Genomic DNA, 19,747 nt, shown 5'->3' with positions numbered 1-19,747 from the left:
GGGCTCGATCCCAGAACCCTGAGATCATGACCTGAGCCAAAGGCAGAGGCTTAACCCACTGAGCCACCCAGGTGCCCCCAGAATGAATATTCTTTTCAAGTACACTATGGAACATGGATTGTGGTAGGCCAGATGGTGAACTATAAAACAAGTCTCAAATTTGCAATCAAATTGAATTAGAAATAATGACCATGAAGATATGTAGAGCCTCCCCCCCAATATTTGGACATTAAACAACATACTTTTGAATAACCTATGGGAAGAAGAAATCACAGAGGCTATTAGAAAATATTTTGAACTGAACGATTGTGAAAACACAACACTCCAAAATTTCTGGGCTGCACCTACAGCAGTGCATAGAGGGAAATTTACAGCCTTATATAAATTATATAGCTTTTTTTCTAAAATAGCTTTAAGGGCTCATATTAAAAGAGAAAGTTATCAAATAAATGATGTAATTTCCTATCTTAAGAAGCTAGTAAAAAGGGGTGCTTGGGTGGCTCAGTTGGTTAAGCATCTTTCTTGATGCTTAACCTGATCAGGTACCCCTGACAGCCTACTTTTCCCTTTCCCACTCCTCCTGCTTGTGCTCTCTCTCTCTGTCTGTCAAATAAATAAAATCTTTATAAAAAGGAAGCTAGAAAAAGAAAAAAATAAACCTCAAAATTGCAAGGTGAATTATTTATTTATTTTATTTTATCTTTTTAAAGATTTTAGTTATTTATTTGACACAGAGAGAGAGAGAGAGGAAGAGAGAGAAAGCATAAGCAGGAGGAACAGCAGTCAGCAGAGAAGCAGGCTCCCCGCTGAGCAAGGAGCCCTATGTGGGGCTCCATCCCAGGATCCTGGGATCATGACCTGAGCTGAAGGCAGATACTCAACCGACTGAGTCACCCAGCTGCCCGACAAGGTAAATTTATATGTACCGGCTTCAGTAGAAAGCCAGGGCACATTGAATGAAAAAAGCAAATTATATGTAATGTATAGATATCATGGCAGAAATTGCCTGTTGCCTCTCAATGTCCATTCTCCCATTCTTTAAACAATGAATCCCTGATTTTGAGCTGACACGTGACTATTCAAGATAAAATACATTTCCTAGACCCCTTTGCAATCAACTGTGGCGATGTGACTAAGCACTGGCCAATGAGATGTAATCAGAAGTCACGTGCATGGTGCATGCGTACCTTCTGAGAGGCTGTGCCCCTCTCTCCCTTCTTGCTCCCTCCCACTTCCTGCTGGCGGGATTGTGGGTGTGACTGTTAAAGCTTGAGCAGCCTTACTGACTTAAGACAGTGTAACCACAAGATAGAAGGAGTCGTCGTCTTCCCTGCCACACCAGCTTTGGGCTGCCTGCTTCTGAACTTCCTTTACAACGATGGAGAAATATACTTCTATCTTATTTCCATCACTGCTATTTTAGGTTTCATTCCTTGCCAATGAACTTAGTGCCCACACGTATAACTATGATTCCATTTATGTGAAAAATAGCAAACAAACCTATATATGTAGATCAAATAGATGATTTTGACTTTGGTACAGAAACCCCCAAGATAATTTGCTTCCGGACTGAAGACATATTATCTTACATAACAATAAGTCCAGAGGTGGAGGGGCTTGATTCAGTGATGGGTAATTCAGTGACTTGACTTCATCATGAAGGATCTTTCTAGCTTGCCGTCCTCTTGATTAGATCCTGTTGCAACTGGGAAATGGGGCTACAGTTCCAGGCATCATATTGATACATTACAATGACAAAGAGAAGGAAAAGGACGGTTTCTTCCTGATGTAGCTCTGTTTATTTTCCAACTCTTTTTTAAGAGAAAATAAACTTTTTTTCTAGAACCTTCCTGCAAAACTTCCTTCACATCTTATTGGCCATAGCTGGGTTGTAAGTCCATCTTTAAACCAGTATCTGGTTTACAGCAATTGAAATTTATTTTTGATCCCTTCAAAATGAGAATAACCAAGCAAAACCGTGTGAAAGAAAAGAAAAATGGCCAAATGTCTGCTATATATGTATATGGGCTGAAAAATCCATAAGGAGCCCCCAACTTTTCATGGTGGGAACCCCTGGGGGAGAGAAGTGGGACTGGGGGAGAAAGGAATTCAGTGGCAAATCCTAACATTGCCTCTCCAGCGACCTTCCCCTCTTCTCCTTTCCTCACAAAAGCCATCTTGTCAGGACAGCAAAGGGCTGACTCATGACTGGCGCAAACCCACTGTGGCAACCTCTTTCCACAGAGTCTCTCTCTCAGCTCCCCTACAGCTAGCGGTGGTCATGAGACACAGTTTGGCCAGTGAGATATGAAGGGAAACTGCTGGGAGAATGAATTCCCCTTTGGTAAAAAGAAACCCTCTTTCTGACCTTTCCCCTTCCATTCTTGCTTGGGATACAGGTGTGAAGATGTAATGTTTGGAGTTGTTGCAGCCATATTGTAACCATGAAAGAAATGATGAGATAATTATGGCGATGCAGACCTAGTGTCCTGGCATTTTTTTTTTTTAAAGATTTTATTTATTTATTTGTCAGAGAGAGCGAGGGAGAGAGAGCGAGCACAGGCAGACAGAGTGGCAGGCAGAGGCAGAGGGAGAAGCAGGCTCCCCGCTGAGCAAGGAGCCCGATGCGGGACTCGATCCCAGGACGCTGGGACCATGACCTGAGCCGAAGGCAGTTGCTTAACCAACTGAGCCACCCAGGCGTCCCATGTCCTGGCATTTTTAAGGCCTCCGGACATCTTGTTAGAAAATATCCTTATAAGGAGTTCTGTCCTGGGTAGCAGAGGGCAGCTTAGCAGATAAATGCATCTTTACTTTTTACCATATATTTTCTGTTGTTTTGATTTATTCTTATCATTAAGAGGCATTATTTTTGTAACTCAAAGTTCACTTTAAAAAATATACTACTTGGCATTGGGCACCTTTGGTATCCCAATAGGCTTGAAGAGTCACTCTTGTAAAGGAGGGGCGGGAGGAGTTAAACAAAGGGAACAAGCTGTTCCTTATAATTAAGTACGAGCTTCATGGTCTGAGAGTTGACCTTGCAGATGGGGGGAAAGGCTGAGAATACATTTCTCTATCTACTATTTGGGTTTAGACCAGAGGTTACAAACTGTGGGCCTCTGGTCAGAATCTGGTTGGTGGACATGTTTTGCTTATACTGCCCAGGATTTTTAAAAATTAAAATTAGCAATTAGAGGCGCCTGGGTGGCTCAGTCGTTAAGTGCCTGCTTTCAGCTCAGGTCATGATCCCAGGGTTCTGGGATGGAGCCCCTCATCAGGCTCCCTGCTCAGAGGGAAGCCTGATTCTTCCTTTCCCACTCCCCCTGCTTGTGTTCCCTCTCTCACTCTATCAAATAAATACATAAAATCTTTTAAAAAATTTTTAAAAATAAAATAAAATTAGCAATTAGTATTTAAGAATTAGGATACTTCACATACCTATCTGGCTTGCTGGCTTTCTTGGAAAAACTGAAGTTTCAGGCAATGCTGGGTTCATTTTCAAGCCACAGTAATTGCCAGCTTCAATCTGTTGCTCCCTTTACACAAGGCAGGTGCTCCCCGCAGACCGCAGACCTTGGTGCTCCCTAATGTCTGCTTCTCCAGTCTATTTCACTGATGTATATTACCTATCTTACTCTGTGAGCATTTGTGTTAGTGACCCCTGGATTTGGGGTTTAGAATTAAGGCACAATATGTAGTATGTAAGATTCAACAATTGCTTCCTAGGCAACTGGCCATGTATAAGGTGTGTATCCTCATTCACATAGGTGGGCACATCCTGAAGAAGGCTGGATTTGGAGAAGGCTGTTCTGTAAAACTAGAAGAGCTAAGGGCACCCTTAATTGCCCTGCTGTGTCACTTGGGGTCTTAACCCAGACTTCTGAAGATGCAGTGCTGGGGAAGAGGGGTAATTCTGAGGCAAGACCGCCGTCTGTGGCTAAAGTGTAAGGTTTTCTGAAAGGTGGATGGAGATTTGCCCAGTGGAGGTCTGAAGAAGCTGGTATTCCTGGAGAGAAGCATGAGCCCAAGGAAGGGAGGCGAGGGCAGATTCTAGGAATGGTATTCTACTGCCCCCAACACCCCCCTAGGAGGGAAGCCCTTCAGGTTACAGTTTTCTCTATTTATTCACTGGACCAAGACTGAGTGTGTGTAATATGTGTGTGTTGGGGGAGAGCGCAGACCCAACCACTACCTTGCCACACCCTCCATTTTATCCTGCTGCTATAGGCAGAAAACCAGTTCCCCAAAACGTCCATATCCTATTCCCTGGAACCTGTGAATATGTTACATAGCAAAAGGGAATTAAGGTCACAGATGGAATTATTTGCTAATATGCTGACTTTATTATTTTTTAATTTTAAAAAGATTTTATTTATTTATTTGACACAGAGAGAGAGTCAACAGCAAGAGAGAGAACACAAGCAGGGGGAGGGGGAGCGGGAATGTGGGGCTCGATGCCTGGACCCTGGGATCATGATCTGAGCCAAAGGCAGACGCTTAACCAACTGAGCCATCCAGGTGTTCCCCATGCTGACTTTAAAATAGGAAGTTATCCTGGTAAATTCGCAGATAGAATTGTTTGCTAATCTGCTGACTTTAATCCAGGGAAATTATCCTGGATTATCCAGGTGAGCTGAATGTGATCACAAGGGTGGGGAGGGAGGCAGACGAGGGAGAATCAGAGGGATGGAACTAAGAGTTGGACTTGGCCTGAAAGTTGTTGGCTTTGATGATGGAAGATGATGGAGGAAAGTGGTCAGCCTCTAGAAGCTGGGGAGGCAAGGAAACAGATTCTCCTCTAGAGCCTCCAGAGAAGAATGCAGCCTGACTGACACCTTGATTCTAGCCCAGTGAGACCCACGTTGGACTTCTACCATAAAGAACTGTAAGAAGATAGATTTGTGCTGTGTTAGGACACTGCGTTTGCTGTGATTCCTTACAGTAACAGCAGGAAGTAAAGATACCGGGCCACTTGGAGGTGAGATCCCAGCTCAACCTCCAGACTTGCGAGGTGATTCCAGTCACTCCAGTCTTCAAGTTTCCCAGCTGCGGCCCCAGAGAGGGGCTGAACCCGCTCTGTCCTGCCCGAATTCCTGACTCACAAAACCTAGAAGCATAATAAAATGATTGTTTTTATGCCACTAAGCTTTGGGCTGGTTCGTTAGGCAGCCTAGTAACTGGAACGGCGACCTATCCTAACCTTGAACTTGAACCACATGGAACTGGGGAAAATTGCACACATTGCTGAGCCCAGAACTCCCATCCCATCATTAGTATTATTTTTAACTGAACCCTGGTCCGAACAGAAGGGAACACTGCTGAAATTGAAACTGAACAAGTATATTTTTTCAAGCTGTTGAACTAGATAGAATATTCAAATATTCTTGAGACAGAGAGAGTCACGTAGAGAATTCCACCCTAATGCCTTCAACTCTGTATATTTTGATTTGCTTAAAGCCACATGGTCATGGCAGAATTGAGAGATTTTTAGTCTTTATAAAGCAGCCGGTTCTGACACTCTTTACCCTCTTACCCTCCTTCAGAGCGCACACCCTTTTCAAAGTTTGCCGAATTAAGGGAGGCTTGAACTGCCCCTGGGAGATGGGAATTTCCCACCATCCAAGGACAAGCAGTGTCAGCCTGAACTTGATTACTTGGCCGGGGCGGGAGGGAAGAGACACGGATGGGGGAGGAGGGTCCCCAAGTGGAAGCTTCGTGCCCTTTGGCTGGGAAACTGGAACTTTCCATCAAGGCCAGTGATCCTCAGTATTCAAGCAGCCTGGCTGGGGTGTGTCGGGTTCCAGGTGGCCCTCATCTCATCTGGATCCGACCGACACACTTTGTGGCCCTCTCCCCCTGCAAGGAGAGGAGGGACTCTGAAGAGACTGGGGGCCCCTCAGGAGACATTCATCTTTCTAGAGCTTTATCATTTTTTCCATAACAGTACTCTCCCTTCAAGGTGGAAAGTCCCAGCTGGCAGCTGAGCATACTGTCAATGTGCTTTTATTTTCCGCCCTGTCCCCAGTCCAGGCAGTGGGGTGCTGGGCAAAGCCACCTCCTCTTTTATCCCAGCCTGCTCCGGACTTGCTGTCTTGACAGCTGGTGGAATGTAGGCAAGCCTTTAACAAACCACAGACCTCTAGATGTCCCTGGTTCAAACCCTGACTCTGCTATTTGCTAACTATGCAGCCTTGGTGGGGTCCTGCACATTTCTGTGTTACGGTTCTCTATCCAAAAACTGGCAATGACCAGTCTTGAGGATTTAATATCTGAAGAGCACTTAGAACAGCACCCAATACACCGGAAGAGTGATGTAATTGCTTTGCTGTTATTACATGCCTTGGACAATTCATCTCCTTTCTCTGGGCCTCAGTTTCCCCAACTGTACAATGAAGAAAGCAATTGCAACCTGACCTGAGTACAAGTCCTGACAAACCTTTCTCGGACAAATTTCTTGGGTTTTCTTAGCTTCAATCTGTTGATCGGATCATCGGTTAAATGACACTTATTAAGTAGATGGGTGTAGTGATAATTAGATGAGAAAATGTGTACCAAGCATGTTAGCAAGGGGCCTAGCACATAGAAAGAGCTAAAACAGCATTTTTTTTTTTAATGGATGAGAAAGAGCTTTCTAAACTCTAATGGGCCATGTCCCTGGGAGGACTATTGTGGTTTTGTCACATGTTTTTCTAGCTATGCCTTAGTCACAGACTCCTGGAATCAGAGAGGTCAGGATTGGAAGGGCCATTTTACAGATCAGTTCACCAATCCATTCAACAGATATTTACTGATTACCTACTATGAGCCAGGCACTGTTGTTGGTGCTGGGGAGAGAGCAGCACTGAGGGCCCTACCTTCATGGGGCTTTTATTCCTATGGGGGAGACAGGCAGTAAATGGGTGAGTTCATGAACATAGGATACAAGTTTACATTCAATCCCTTTATTTTACAGATGGAAAAACTGAGGCCCAAGAGGGGAAGAGATTTTCCTAAGTCCTCCGCAGGGCAAAGACTTCTAAGCAAGTGTTCTCAGTCCCAGAATATCCTACCCTTAACAAGGCCTGGTTTCCCCAAGGTCTTTAAGATACGCTAGTGGGAATCAATATGTACTGAATCTTTCTAGACACAGGAACTGTTTTAAGTGCTTTACACATCTTAAGTCATTTATTTATTTTTTTATTTTTAAAAGATTTTATTTATCGAAGAGAGAGAAAGAGCATGCACATAAGCAGGGGAGGGGCAGAGGGAGAGGGAGAAGTAGACTCCCCACTGAGCAGGGAACCAGACACGGGGCTTGATCCCAGGTCCCTGGGATCATGACCTGAGCAGAAGGCAGATGCCCAAACAACTGAACCACCCAGGTGCCCCTTATTTTTATTTTTTAAAGTTTTTATTTATTTATTAGAGAACAAGCTAGCACAGGGAGAGGGGCAGGGAGGGTGAGAGGGAAAGGGAGAAGCAGATTCCCCACTAAGCAGGGACTCCAACCTGGGGCTAGATCCAAGGACCCTGAGATTATGACCTGAGCCAAAGGGGCGGACACCTAAACTGACTGAGCCATGGAGGTGCCCAACATCTTAAGTCATTTAATCCTCACACTGACCCTGAGGGAGGGAATTGCCGTGAATCCTGTCTTATAGATGGGAGAGCTAAGAAACAGAGAGATGGAGCACTGAGCACAGACCCTCTGGTTCAGGGCCCATGACCTGCCTCAACCCCTGAGCTGTCCTGCCGTCCTGGCTGCATTGCTCTTCCTTCCCCTTGACCCTGGTCTGCCCTCTTTCCTCCCCTTCTACCCCCAGTCCTGGTCTCAAGGACTTCTTCCACACTCTGAGTGGCCTGGGGTAAGTGCCCCCCAACCCCGGCTCTCAGTTTCCCCATTTGTAGATGTTGAGGATTGCACTGGATTATCCTCTGGCCTTTCCATGACTACCCTGATTTTCAGCCCTTTATCAGTTTGTAATCATTTATTCATTTGTTTCCCAGTCTGCTTTCCCCACCAGATTGGGGGGTGGGTGGCTCCAGGGAGAGCATCCTACTGCTTCCATTCCCATCTGTCTCCCTAGAGCCTGGCACTGTGCCCTGCACTTAGTAGGCCCTCAATAAATATTTGTGGATGAAGAAAGGAAAGGATGACAGCAATTACTTGCAGTTTTCTCCAAACCAGCTTCTGTGCTCTCTCCCTGGCCCCTCTTCCTTTCTCAGCGTGTGGGGCCCCCCTCCCTCCCTGCCTCCCTCCCTCTCACCTCCCAGGGCCGACTCAGGCCCTCATCCGGCCTGCATTTTTCCGGGTTTGATATCATTTTTTCCACTCCCGGGCTGCTGCCGGCTGCCTCTGCCAACTTTCCACAACTATAGCCCCTCCCCCACGACTGCAGGCCAGGGACAGCTTGGGGTGGGGGAAGACCTCCCCTCCTCCTCCCTTCCCCAAACTGCAGTTAGGATGGGTAAATAATGCCAGCAGTGCCCAGGTGGCAAGACTGGGGGCTTGAGGACAGAGGGTATGGCTCATCTGCCCAGGCTGCCGTCCTCTTTGGCACTGTGGTTCTGGTGGCTGAGGCATGTGGGCGGACAGCTGGTTGGGGGCAGGGGTGTCAGGCCTCAGGGACATGATGGTCCAAACCATTTGCATCTTGTTCTCTCAAAGCAGTGACACCCCTTTTCCCCTTCAGCTGGAAACTCCTGACCTGACCCCTAAGGCCCAGCCCTAGCCTCACAGCCCCAGCCAGTCCAGATGTCTCACTACCTCATCCTTCCTGTGCAGACAGAGGAGGAGGCTGGGCCCTGGGGTCCAGTCCTCACCCTCACTGGCTGGATGACCGTGGGATGCTCACTTCCCTTCCATGGGCTTCAGTTTCCACATAAGAAAAATGAGTGAGATGGATGAAAGGGGGTGGCTGTCTTGGAGATTAGTGGACTGAGTTTCATGGGGCTAGCATTCCCCTCCGTTTTAAATTACAAGCAAACCTGTGTTTGAAAGTTCATTTCCCTGGAATTCTATAGCTTTTTGTCACATTCTCTGAGAGGATTGTGGATAGGGCAGACTCTAGCCTGACAAGCCGGGGCTGGAATCTTGACAACTTCCTTTATAGCAGCTCTATGATCTTGAGTATGAACCTTCACCATCCTGTGCCTCTAATTTTCTACTTAGTACATAGGGTTTGTGAAGATTAGTTACTAGTTGTGACAGCTTAAACCACAGCTCCTAACAAAAAAGAGCTACTATATTGTGAGGATGAATGCTCAGATTCCTTCCAAATAAGATTTTATGAACCTATAATCTAAGAAATGGGTTGATGAAAAGAATAGGAGGTCATCACACTGAATTATGGTTGTCTGTGCACCACTGGGTCTCCCACAAAGACCGGCACCAGGGGCCATGCCCAGTGGTTGGGAGAAGGGCCTGAACATGCAACCCGTCCAGTGATTTGATTGACTGACCTTGAATCCAGGTCAGCAGGCTAACCCAGTCTGCAGCCAGTGTAGATGGGACAGTGGGGACGTGGAGATGCCTGGAAGAGCCCAAAAGAAGAGGTCTGGGCATTCAGACTGGATACCCTTCTGGTCTGGTTTATTGTGTGGAGTTGGCCAGAGCCCAGGGACAAAGATTTTTACAAAAAGGCTTGCGGCGCATAAAAACAAAAACCAAAACCTACTCTGTGTCCACTTTGAGGCTTCGGTCCCATAGTCTGTCCACTGCTTCCCAGGGTGGAGGGGTGCCTGAAGCTGCGGCTAGGGGAGATGCTCCAGTCCTCGGGGCAGCAGGCAGGCACCGCCCACTGTGCAGACTCCAGGCAACTACGTCGTGGCCCCTCGATGGCATCGGTGGAGCTCAGATTGCGCCCAATGTTCCGCTAGCCCTGGGGGCGAGGGGCACGCGGCTTCAGAGCACCGCCAGGTTGTGGCAAGACTTGGAGCGGGCCTTGAGCGCCCGACGGCTGGCGCTGCGGGCCGTCAGGCGGGCCAGGAAGCGCCGAGCCCGCTGGCCCAGGCTCGCCCGCCTTCGGAGGGCTGATGTCTCGGGGGCCGCGCTGTCCCGGCGGCGCAAGCGCAATTGGCGCACCACGCCCTCGAAGAGCTCGGCCACGTTGTGCTGCAGCGTGGCCGATGTCTCGATGAATTTGCAGTCGAACACCACTGCGCAGGCGCGGCCCTCTGAGGGGCGGGGTCAGGAGGGCCAGGTAGAGGGGGACATAAAGGTGGGAAGAGTTGTGTTTAGTCTCAAGCTAAGCGTTTTTTCTTTTGGTCCTACCTTGTGCTGGGTACCAGGGGAGTCGGAGATAAATGAGACCTGGCTCTGAGGAGTTAGTTCACAGGCTAGTGACTGATACTGGAAGCAGAATGAGGCTGGGAAGACAGGCTGGGAAGGGGCTTGAAGGCCAGGTAAGGGGTCTGAGATGTGCATCAGCGTTATCTGGGGGAGCTTGTTAAAATGCAGATTCCTGAGCCCACCAGCAAAGATCTGATTCAGTAAGTTTGGGATGAGGTCGGTGAACCAGAGTATTAACAAAATCTGGGGATTATGCTGGGGAGTTTGGGGCTGTCTGCTCACAATGCATATGGTCTTCCATCTTCAGAAAGCCATTAGGCTGGGAGACAGGGGTCTGGGTTCTAGTGCTTAGATGCTGGTGACCCCGTGGAACTGGCTTATACGCTCTGGCTCTCAGTTTCCTTCGTTTTTAGATTTTGCCCTGCAAGAACGGCCATTTTGAGATCTTTCTGGGCTCCCATACGATATTATCAAACGCACTGAAATATTCCCTACCCCACTTTGAGTACAAATTATCTGTAACTAAACGTTTTGGTTTGTAGTTGTCAGCTGCCACAATATTGTATATTGTAGATGATTAAAGTTTTGTGAAATTTTAATTTGCAACTTTCTCACGGTGTTTTGGAGCTAATAATCGTTTCAGACCCCAGATGTAAGCCTTTGGAGAGCTTATAGGCACCGGGCCTATCATGCCTGGTGGATAGTATCTCTGTCTGAGGGCATGGGAGAACCATAGGGGAATTTTTAAGCAAATTAGTGACTAAAGCAAAGGAGTGACAATGTCAGATATGGTTTTAGAAAACTCTTGACAGCTGGCAAGGAGAAAGGATTGAATGGGGAGAGAAAAGTACAGGGGCTGGCCCAGGCTAAGGTGGAGATGCCAGGATGGGGCAGAGATTGTGAGCACAGGGGGAAGGGAACGAGGGGTTAAGGGCGGTGGACCTGACAGGATTTGGCAGCTGGTTTGGGGGAGTGGGAGAGGAAGCAAGAATAGTTCCTAGCTTTCAGGCTTAGGCATGTAGATGCGTGATGGGGGCGAGGGTGGGGTGACAATCCCTGAGATGGAGGGCACAGGAGGAGGAGCAGTGACAGCAGATTGAGAGGAAGCTGGGGAAGGAGGGTGGAGTGGAGGGCTCACCTTCCACGGAGACTTCCCGGCAGCGGGCCAGGTCAGCCTTGTTGCCTACCAGGATGATGGGCACGTGGTCCGCCTGATGTGTGCGCCGCAGCTGAATGCGGAGCTCAGAGGCACTCTCGAAGCTGCCTCTGTCCGCGATGGAGTACACAATGACATAGGCGCTGCCCACCTCCAGGCACGAATCCTGGCTCCAGCTTTCATCCTGCAACAGAGCGGCCCCAGGCCCATTCTCCAAAGGTACCTACTTCTCAGCCAGAGGGCCCTGGCTGAGAAAGGTGGGGCTGGAATGGTCTGATGGGGGCGCTGGGGCTGAGGTTTTACTCTGGACAGGTTTGGGGGACAAATTCTGCCATTATTCTGTGTCACCTTGGGTAAATCACTAGTTGTCTCTGAGCCTTAGTTTCTCTGTGTGGAAAGCTGGGCTAATCACACCTCACTACATTTTCTCATTCATTGATTGCTTCTGGAGGCCAGGCACTGGAGTCAAAAGATTTCTTGGTTCCCCTTCCCGCTAAGGAGGGTTCAGCTCTTCTGTCTGGTTTCTGAGAAGGCTTCAGCCTTGCTAGACACTTCTTGTGGCCTTCTGCAGTCCAATTAACAGACAAAGTGGGGGCGCCTGGGTGGCTCGGTGGGTTAAGCATCTGACTCTTGATTTTGGCTCAGGTCATGGTCTCGGGGTTATGGGGCCAAGCCACACATTAGGCTTCACGCTCAGTGCGGAGTCTGCTTGAGGTTCTCTCTCCCTTTCCCTCTGCCCCTCTCCCACTCACTACGTCTCTAAATGAATAAATAAATAAATAACCAAACAAAATCTTTTAAAAAGAGAGGCAAAAGGAAGGGAGAGAAGTGAGAAGGGAGGCTGATTTCAAGGGGAGGCATTTTCCAGGCCAGTGTTGAAGAGAGAAGTGGAGGAGCAACTGTGGAATGTAAGGGAAGGGGTGGGAGAGGCGGGTATTTTTTTTTTTTTTAAGATTTTATTTATTTATTTGACACAGAGAGAGGCAGTGAAAGCAGGAACATAAGCAGGGGGAGGGGAAGACGGAGAAGCAGGTTTCCCAATGAGCAGGGAGCCCAACACGGGACTCAATCCCAGGACGCTGGGATCATGACCTGAGCCAAAGGCAGGCACTTAATGACTGAGCCACCCAGGTGCCCCAAGGTGGAGTATTTAAGAAGCAGAGTCCTTGCAAATTCTTTGACAAGGAAGGGGAGAACTGGAGCAATTTTGATATGCTGTTTTGGGTGGCAATCTTTTGTCAAGGACAGCATGCTGAGACTGGACCAGCTGGGTGACAACTTTACAAGTGTTTAGTAAGACACTGTTCCTATCTTCCAAAAGCTCATGGGCTGGAAGGGAGGCCCTAGAAGTCAAGAATTTTGATGCCCTGTGATAAGTAGCATTAAGAGGCAGGAGCATGTGGCTGGAGGAGCCATGGGGGATGAAGGGAGGAGGTCAGAAGAACTCAACCTGGTACAGTGTGGGGAGGGTGTAAGAGCGGACCAGGAAGTAGGGTTTGAGGGAATGAACAGGAGAGGACAGTAGACCAGGGGTAGGAAATACCGAGTGTGGCAGAGGCACTGTTTTTGAGGGAGCAAGAAGCCAGAAGAATTTTCTGATAACCCAGTAAGATGGTTGAGTAGGAAAGCATCAGATCAATGGTCAACACACTGTCGAAGAGATTAAGTTCTCCACAGCCTGACTGACCCTTCCCCAGGCCAAATAACCATGGGCTGAGTCAGATGGATGTGAGTTCTTTATCTTACTATGGACAGGTTCCTTCCTCCCTCTGGGTCTCAGTTTCCCTATCTGTAGAAAGAAAGTGTGTGGCTTGAGCATTCAACTGATTCATTGCACAGATGTTTATGAAGGATTTGCTATGGTGTTAGGATCACAGAAGCCCATTGGAACATGGATCTATGGGTAGGACTCCTGGGGGTGTGATTAGAAATATAGGTTACAGGACCCCATTTTTGTAGGTTCTTATTCATTAGGTCTGGGGTGAGACCTGAGAATTTAATTTTTAAAAAAAGTTTACTTATTTATTTGAGAGAGAGAGAAAGTGAGAGAGCATGTGAGTTGGGGGGAGGAGGAGCACAGGGAGAGGGAGAGAAAGAATCTCAGGCAGACTCCCCGCTGAGCCTGAAGCCCTATGCGGGGCTCCATCTCACATCCCATGAGATCGTGACCTGAGCCAAAATCAAGAGTCTGGTGCTTAACCGACTGAGTCACCCAGGTGCCCCAGATATTTGATTTTTTTTATATTCTCTAGGTGACCCTAATGGTCAGGCCAGCTAGGGCACTACTTCATAAGCCAAAGGTCCACCCAATTCTGGCAGATCCTGCCTCTCTCTCTCTCTCTCTCTCTTTTTTTTTAAGATTTTATTTATTTATTTGACAGAGAGAGAGAGAGTGAGAAAGGGAACACAAGCAGGGGGAGTGGGAGAGGGAGAGAATCAGGCTTCCCACTGAGCAGGGAGCCCGATGTGGGGCTCAATTCCAGGACCCTGGGATCATGATCTGAGCCAAAGGCAGACGCTTAATGACTGAGCCACCAGGCACCCCAAGATCCTGCCTCTCTCACACCAAAGGGGCCCATCTGTCGAAAGGATGGATGCTTATTCTGGTGGCACTGCTACTGCATGGACCCGCTACAGAAATTGCCTCCACCATCACCAGTCAGGGAAATTGGTTCAGTTTCCCCATTTTGCTTGTAGGAAGTCCAAGCGCCAAAGAAGAAGAGAAAACATTCCCAAGTCCATAAAGCCAGCTGGGCACATGAATTCCAGTTCCAGTACTCTTCCTCCCTGGTCTCCCAAATCGGACTCCCAGGCTGATCACTTTCCTGAATTCACTGGACTCTGCCCACTGGATTTTCAACTGCATTCAAAAAGTGACCCCCTCGCCCCTCACCAGTCTGTGACCTCCATGAAACCAAGGGACATGTCTGTCCTACTCACTGCTGGGTCTTCAGTGTCAAGGCCCATGATTCATACTCAGCCAGTGTTTCCTGGTGAATGAATGAGTGAATGAGTGAAACCCTAGCTGAAGGCTCAGAAGGTGATGTACCCAGAGGGGAGGGAGAGGGACATTCCTGGTGCATAAGAGTACAGGGTCGGGGGCATATAGATCTGGGTTCGAATCTCACTTGGTCTCTGAGCTTTGATTTCCTCATCAGCAGGATGGAATCAGAATACTCACCTATTGTATTTGTTTTGACTGAACGTCTTAATACATATATCCAGCGCTTAGCACAGGGGCTGACACTTGGAGGGTATTCCATAAATGTCAGCTGCTGCTAGGAGGACCATCATCATCGTTATCATGCTCATTTGGAGCTGGGTGTCCTTTTATCCTCGTGGAAAGGAATCAGCCACTTAGCATCTTCCCTATCCTTCCCGCCTATCCCTGGAGCTCTTAGCCATTCTTGTCAATCACCGGACAGTGCCCTCCTAAGCCCCACCCTATAGGCGTGGCCTCCCTGCATGTTAGGGGCGGGGCCTACCCTTTACGGAGATAGGCTCCCAGGTGATTTTTACATCTTTCTCTCTACTTGGTTGTATTTCTTCAAAGTTCTAGAATAAGCATGTATTATCTGCATAGCAAGACAAAGGAAAACTCAAACAAAGTAAGAAAAGAATAACAAGGGGCATATCCCTACCTGTTCTTTTCTTCCTACTCTGGAACCCGGTAGGGGAGGACATCCTTTGGTTTCCTTCTTTACTAGCTACCAAGTTATGAGGAATAAGAATGATCATAATTTACATTTCTTCACCTATGTTTAGCATTGCTGCATGCTCCAAACTGTGCTCACCGCTGTGAAATTGGTTAAGAACTTAAAAAAAAAACCAGCTGGAGGGCGCCTGGGTGGCTCAGTGGGTTAAGCCGCTGCCTTCGGCTCAGGTCATGATCTCAGGGTCCTGGGATCGAGTCCCGCATCGGGCTCTCTGCTCAGCAGGGAGCCTGCTTCCTCCTCTCTCTCTCTGCCTGCCTCTCTGTCTACTTGTGATCTCTCTCTGTCAAATAAATAAATAAAATCTTAAAAAAAAAAAACAGCTGGTAAGGAAGGCAGGAATGATTAACCCATTTATCAGGTGGGAAAACTGAGGGTGGTGAGTCACTTGCACAAAGTCACACGACTGTCACACGACTGTAAGGAAGAGAAAGGTGTGGGGGGTTACCCTCAGGCATTTTGGTGCTAAACGCAGTGTTCCTCTGCACAGTGCGTGTGGGGGGGCAGTGGGATGAGGGTGCTGAAGACGAGGTGGAGGTTTGCACCTCCTGGGATGGCTGCAGAGGGGATCAGTGGAGTGAGAAAAGGACTTGGGGTCATGAGGTTCTTCTGCCTTTGCTGCAAAGGCCGCTTGGAAGCTGTGGGTTTTGGGGGCTGCTGAGGATGGCCTCGCCCTCTCCCTGCTGTTTTGTATCCTAGGAGGGGACAGGAGTCTGGTACCAGGTTCAGCATCCCTCCCCCCAAGTCCTGCTTACTGTGCCATACCCGTTTCTCAGCCTCCCAGGTGTCCATGACCACGAGCGTGGTATCCTCTCCATCCACCGTGAGGGTCCTCTCGTACACATCTTCTGCAACCGAGGAAAGAGCCAGATCTCAGGGAGGAGGGGCAGGCATGGGGAGGGTGTGGCCCCTCTAGTTCCCTTTCTGGTTACAGTGCCCCTCCACCCCACTTGTGCTCCACACTTGTTTGATGTGTCTCTCCTGATAGGTCAAGAAGCTCCATGAGGAGCCCATGTCTCCCCAGCTCCCAGCATCATATCTGGCATGTAGTAGGGGCTGAGAAAGCTTTTGTCATTTTGGTTGATTGATGAGCATGGGATGGTGGGGTTAAAGCTGGGCTGGGAATTCTCCCAGTCCCTCTCTGTCCCTAACTTAGGGTATGCTTTGGGCAGGTCACATTACCCTCTTCGGGCCTCAGTTTCCCCATTTGTCACACCTACAAGTAAATATGTACACCTCTCATCTGGGGCTCTCACACTCAGAGGGGTCAAGGCTAGAGAAGGGGCCTGGCCAGAGTGTCCCCACTTTCTCTTTGCTTTTAACCAACCTCCCTCTGCACTCAGTCTGTGTCCTCTCAGCTGGTCCTGTAGGAACCCTTCTTCATTTCTTCTGTCCTGTCTCTGTCTCCCCTCATCCTGGGGTCCCTGACCCTCTCGGCTCACTGCATCTCTCGGGAATAAAGAAGGAACCTGGAGAGTCTCCATTTGGGGCAGGATCTTAGTTTTGCTGTAGGTCATGGTAGCCATGGATGGTTGTCTGTGGGGCTAGGAAGATCTGCGAATCAGTGGAAGTTAGGGCTGGGAAGTTAGGGCTGGGAGTGGGGTGCAAGCCTGCCATTTCTTTCCATCTGAGATTCATGGAACTCAGAATTGCTTCCCTTATGACATGGAAATTAATCATATACCTCATCCATGAGAAATGGGCAACCTTCTCACTATTCAAGGCATTTCCCTCCTATAGACCATTGTGCGGACTGTGCACTGCACTGTCTTGTGGGGGTGTGTGTGGGGACCATTCACTTCATAGTCTGTGTGAATGATGCCCTTTCAAGTTGAGCTGTGCGTGAGTTGCACAACTCTTCTTGGCAGCCTTGTGCCCCTGATGACAGGCCTTTCACTCCTTTGGCCACATCCCAACCCAGCCCACAGGGTCCCTACCTCCCAGCTGTTCATGGAGGTCCCGCTCTTGCTTCCCGGCAAAGAGGCTGGCCAGGCTGGTCTTCCCTACGCCAGGGTCTCCAAGCAGTACCACGCGGTAGAGAGCCTCCCAGGAGCCTTCGGAGTCACTGGATTCAGAGGACCAACCATTGGGGGCAGGCGAAGGTTGCCGGGTGGGAGGATTGAGGGAGGCTGACTGGCCCAGCCGGGGATGCTGGGATTTTGTGGAAGGTGCTGCACACAGGAGGCTAGGCTGGTGGCCCCGGGGAGACAGGGTCAGTGGCGTGCTGGCTCGCCGACGCAGGGGGGTTTTTGTGTCTTGCTGGGTGTTTAGTGTCATCCTTGGGTGGGAGGGGCTTTGTTCCTTCCTTCTCTCCTTCTGTAAGCAAGAAGCAAGAATGGTAGTGAACCAGGCATTGCAGGGTGCAGATGAACTCCCAAGAGGACTTCCTCCAGACCTTCTCTTGTTCAAATGACAGGAGGAGGCGCCTCAGCTCCTTGGGGTGGGGGCTTCCTGGCTTTGGGGCCAGAGTAAACCTGGGTCAGGCTGGGACATGTGAGTGTGCGCTTGCACACCCACAGGTCACTTCCTATGCCTTGAGGATGACCCCAAGCCCCAGGACACACGGAGACAGACAGAGGGGCGGCAGCGAGGTGGCATGCCCATACACGCACGCACACACCCGTGTACACAGACGCGCCCCTCGCATTTGGAACATGGGACCTATGTTCCGAAAGTCGCCTTAATTGCCCGGTCCTCCCCTTCCCCACAGTTCTCTTCTCCAAGGCTCAGATCAGGGTTGGAGGGTTGAGGGCTCCTGGGGGGTTCCCTTCCGCGGCCCCATCTCCTAAGTGGGTTGAGCTGAGAAGAGGCAGGATGGAGTGGGTTGGTATTCCGAAGGGCAAAGGGCGAGGGGGGTCTGGGGGTTCCCTCGCCTGTAACCCGAGCACCCTGGTGCCATGGGAACGGCGTGTTCGGCCCGCCCCCTACGTGAAAAATTCAGGAGAGGCTGGCGCGACGGCCTCCAGCGGCTGTTGGGGGGTGGGGGTTTCGAGGCTGCGGAGACCCAGTTTTGGTGATAGGACAGGGTCCTGGAGGGAGGCGGGGAAGGGACCTACAAGGCCTGGGGGCTCATGTGCCATTCCTGGAGTCTGAGACCGAGCTTCCCCCGCCCCGGGTCCTGGGTGTGAGTCCCCTGATCCCGGGAGGGCTCCTTGTCCGAGGCTCTCCAACCCACTAGGCCCCAGGCTGGAGGACCCTTACCCCGGGACGTGGGTTCGAGGCCTCCCTCGCCCCTGCCTGCGCCGCAGAGCCTCCCCCCGCCCTCCGCCCCCCCAGTCAGGCGCCTGGAGAACTCCGCTCCAACTTGACTAAGTTGGCGGCGGGCTGCGCGGGCCTTTACCTCGCGTGGGGAGGGGTCCAGGGTCCCCGGCCGCCGCAGCTGGCGGGTGCTGCAGGCTGCACCACCGCCTCTGCGCGCAGCCCCTCGGGCCGGTCCCGCCCAGCCGCCGGGGCCGAGGGAGGAGCCGCGACCCCGCCCCGTCCAGCCCCGCCCCGTCAGGGCAGCCCCGGGGTCCCCGCCCCGAGGCCTCCGCCGCCCAACGACTTCTCGACTTTCCGCAGAGCTCCCTTGACCCACTGCTGCAAGGCTTTCTCCTGGGGTGGTGGTGGCAGTGTTGGGGTGGGGGGCGAGAGAGAGAAAAGAAGGGATTTCTAAATTCCTGTGTGTGGACCCCCTCTGTATCCACGCCAGCGACGTGGCGCGCCAACTTTAGCCCTCGCAGAATCCACCTGGGGAGCTGGTTGAATGTTGCTTCTGAGGTCTCACCCTTCAGGAGAGGCGGATTCAGCCCGTTCTGGGGGAATCTGCATATTAAACAGTTGCATATTCAGGAATCTGCATATTAAACAAATGCTCAGTGATCTTGCAGAGTTCATGGACCCCACTTTGAGAAATTCAGCTCTGGATGGAGAATTAATCTGGGGAGGTGGCTTCAGGGGAGGAGGGAGCCTAGGAAGTCTGCACTGAAGACTTCTGGATATCTGATTTTGGCATTCCATTCGTTCATTCACCAAGTTCTAGGTTAAGCACTTTTTATGCAAGAGGCGGTCCTGGGCCTGGAAGAAAGCCTGTCCCCTCCCTGATGAATATTTACTGGACATTTGGGCTGTGGCTGGTATGATTTGAGAACTTTGCCTCCATTATTAGCTCATTTAATTCCAGCACAACACTAGAAGGATGATTACACTGAAGCTTATCTGGGCCCAGCGTTCAGGATTCTGCCTCTCAGCCAACTGTCCCTTTCCATCACCGCCCTTGGCTTTAAAAATAATTCTTCTTAGGCACTTGGAGAAGGAGAGACACATTGTGATAGAGTAGGGCAGTTGGCTGTAGGGAATTGGTGATTCCAGCCATCTGAGGGACCAGGATCCAGGCTCTTTGAGCAGGGTACTTCCTTTGAGGTCTCGAAGGATGGGGGTGGGTTTGTATGTGGGCCCTTGCAGACCAGGCTGTACCTGTGCGTGGGGTTCATTGTCATGGCTGAGGGGATCCAGGTGTCCAGCTCAGAGCAACTCCCAGAGCAGGCCTGTAGATTAGCTCAGCCCTCACAGGACTCCGGGCAGACACTGTACCCCCTCACGCCTGGCCTCCTTCTGTGGTTTGGC

The 19,747-nt window shown here is 50.0% G+C and overlaps 1 protein-coding gene across 2 annotated transcripts; it reads right to left on the bottom strand.

The window, feature by feature from the left end:
- Positions 1 to 9,521: 9,521 nt before the first annotated feature.
- On the bottom strand, positions 9,522 to 18,585 carry REM1 (RRAD and GEM like GTPase 1). Of its 2 annotated transcripts, XM_047746411.1 has the most exons (6): positions 18,483 to 18,580; positions 17,804 to 17,941; positions 17,080 to 17,458; positions 15,908 to 15,990; positions 11,412 to 11,613; positions 9,522 to 10,158 (listed from the first exon to the last, which is right to left on the bottom strand). In XM_047746411.1, the coding sequence occupies exons 3-6, from the start codon at positions 17,417 to 17,419 to the stop codon at positions 9,887 to 9,889; spliced, it is 897 nt and encodes a 298-aa protein (XP_047602367.1). In that variant the 5' UTR covers positions 17,420 to 17,458; positions 17,804 to 17,941; positions 18,483 to 18,580; the 3' UTR covers positions 9,522 to 9,886. The 2 variants fall into 2 exon arrangements, with proteins under 2 accessions (XP_047602367.1, XP_047602368.1); XM_047746412.1 differs by lacking the exon at positions 17,804 to 17,941 and having other exon boundaries at positions 18,483 to 18,585.
- Between the last annotated feature and the right edge of the window lie 1,162 nt (positions 18,586 to 19,747).

This window comes from Lutra lutra, chromosome 9, assembly GCF_902655055.1.
Source record: "Lutra lutra chromosome 9, mLutLut1.2, whole genome shotgun sequence".
NCBI classification, from domain to species: Eukaryota; Metazoa; Chordata; class Mammalia; order Carnivora; family Mustelidae; genus Lutra; species Lutra lutra.
Note: the sequence above shows the minus strand (reverse complement) of the source record. Positions and strands in the feature narration are given on the sequence as shown.

Excerpts from the sequence above, each read along its gene's own strand:
- REM1 (XM_047746412.1), bottom strand. The coding sequence starts at position 17,419 with ATGACACTAAACACCCAGCAAGACACAAAAACCCCCCTGCGTCGGCGA. Across the intron at positions 15,991-17,079 it reads CCTCCATGAACAGCTGGGAG|AAGATGTGTACGAGAGGACC; the intron begins GTAGGGACCCTG and ends CCTCGGTTGCAG. Across the intron at positions 10,159-11,411 it reads CCGGGAAGTCTCCGTGGAAG|AGGGCCGCGCCTGCGCAGTG; the intron begins GTGAGCCCTCCA and ends CCCGCCCCTCAG.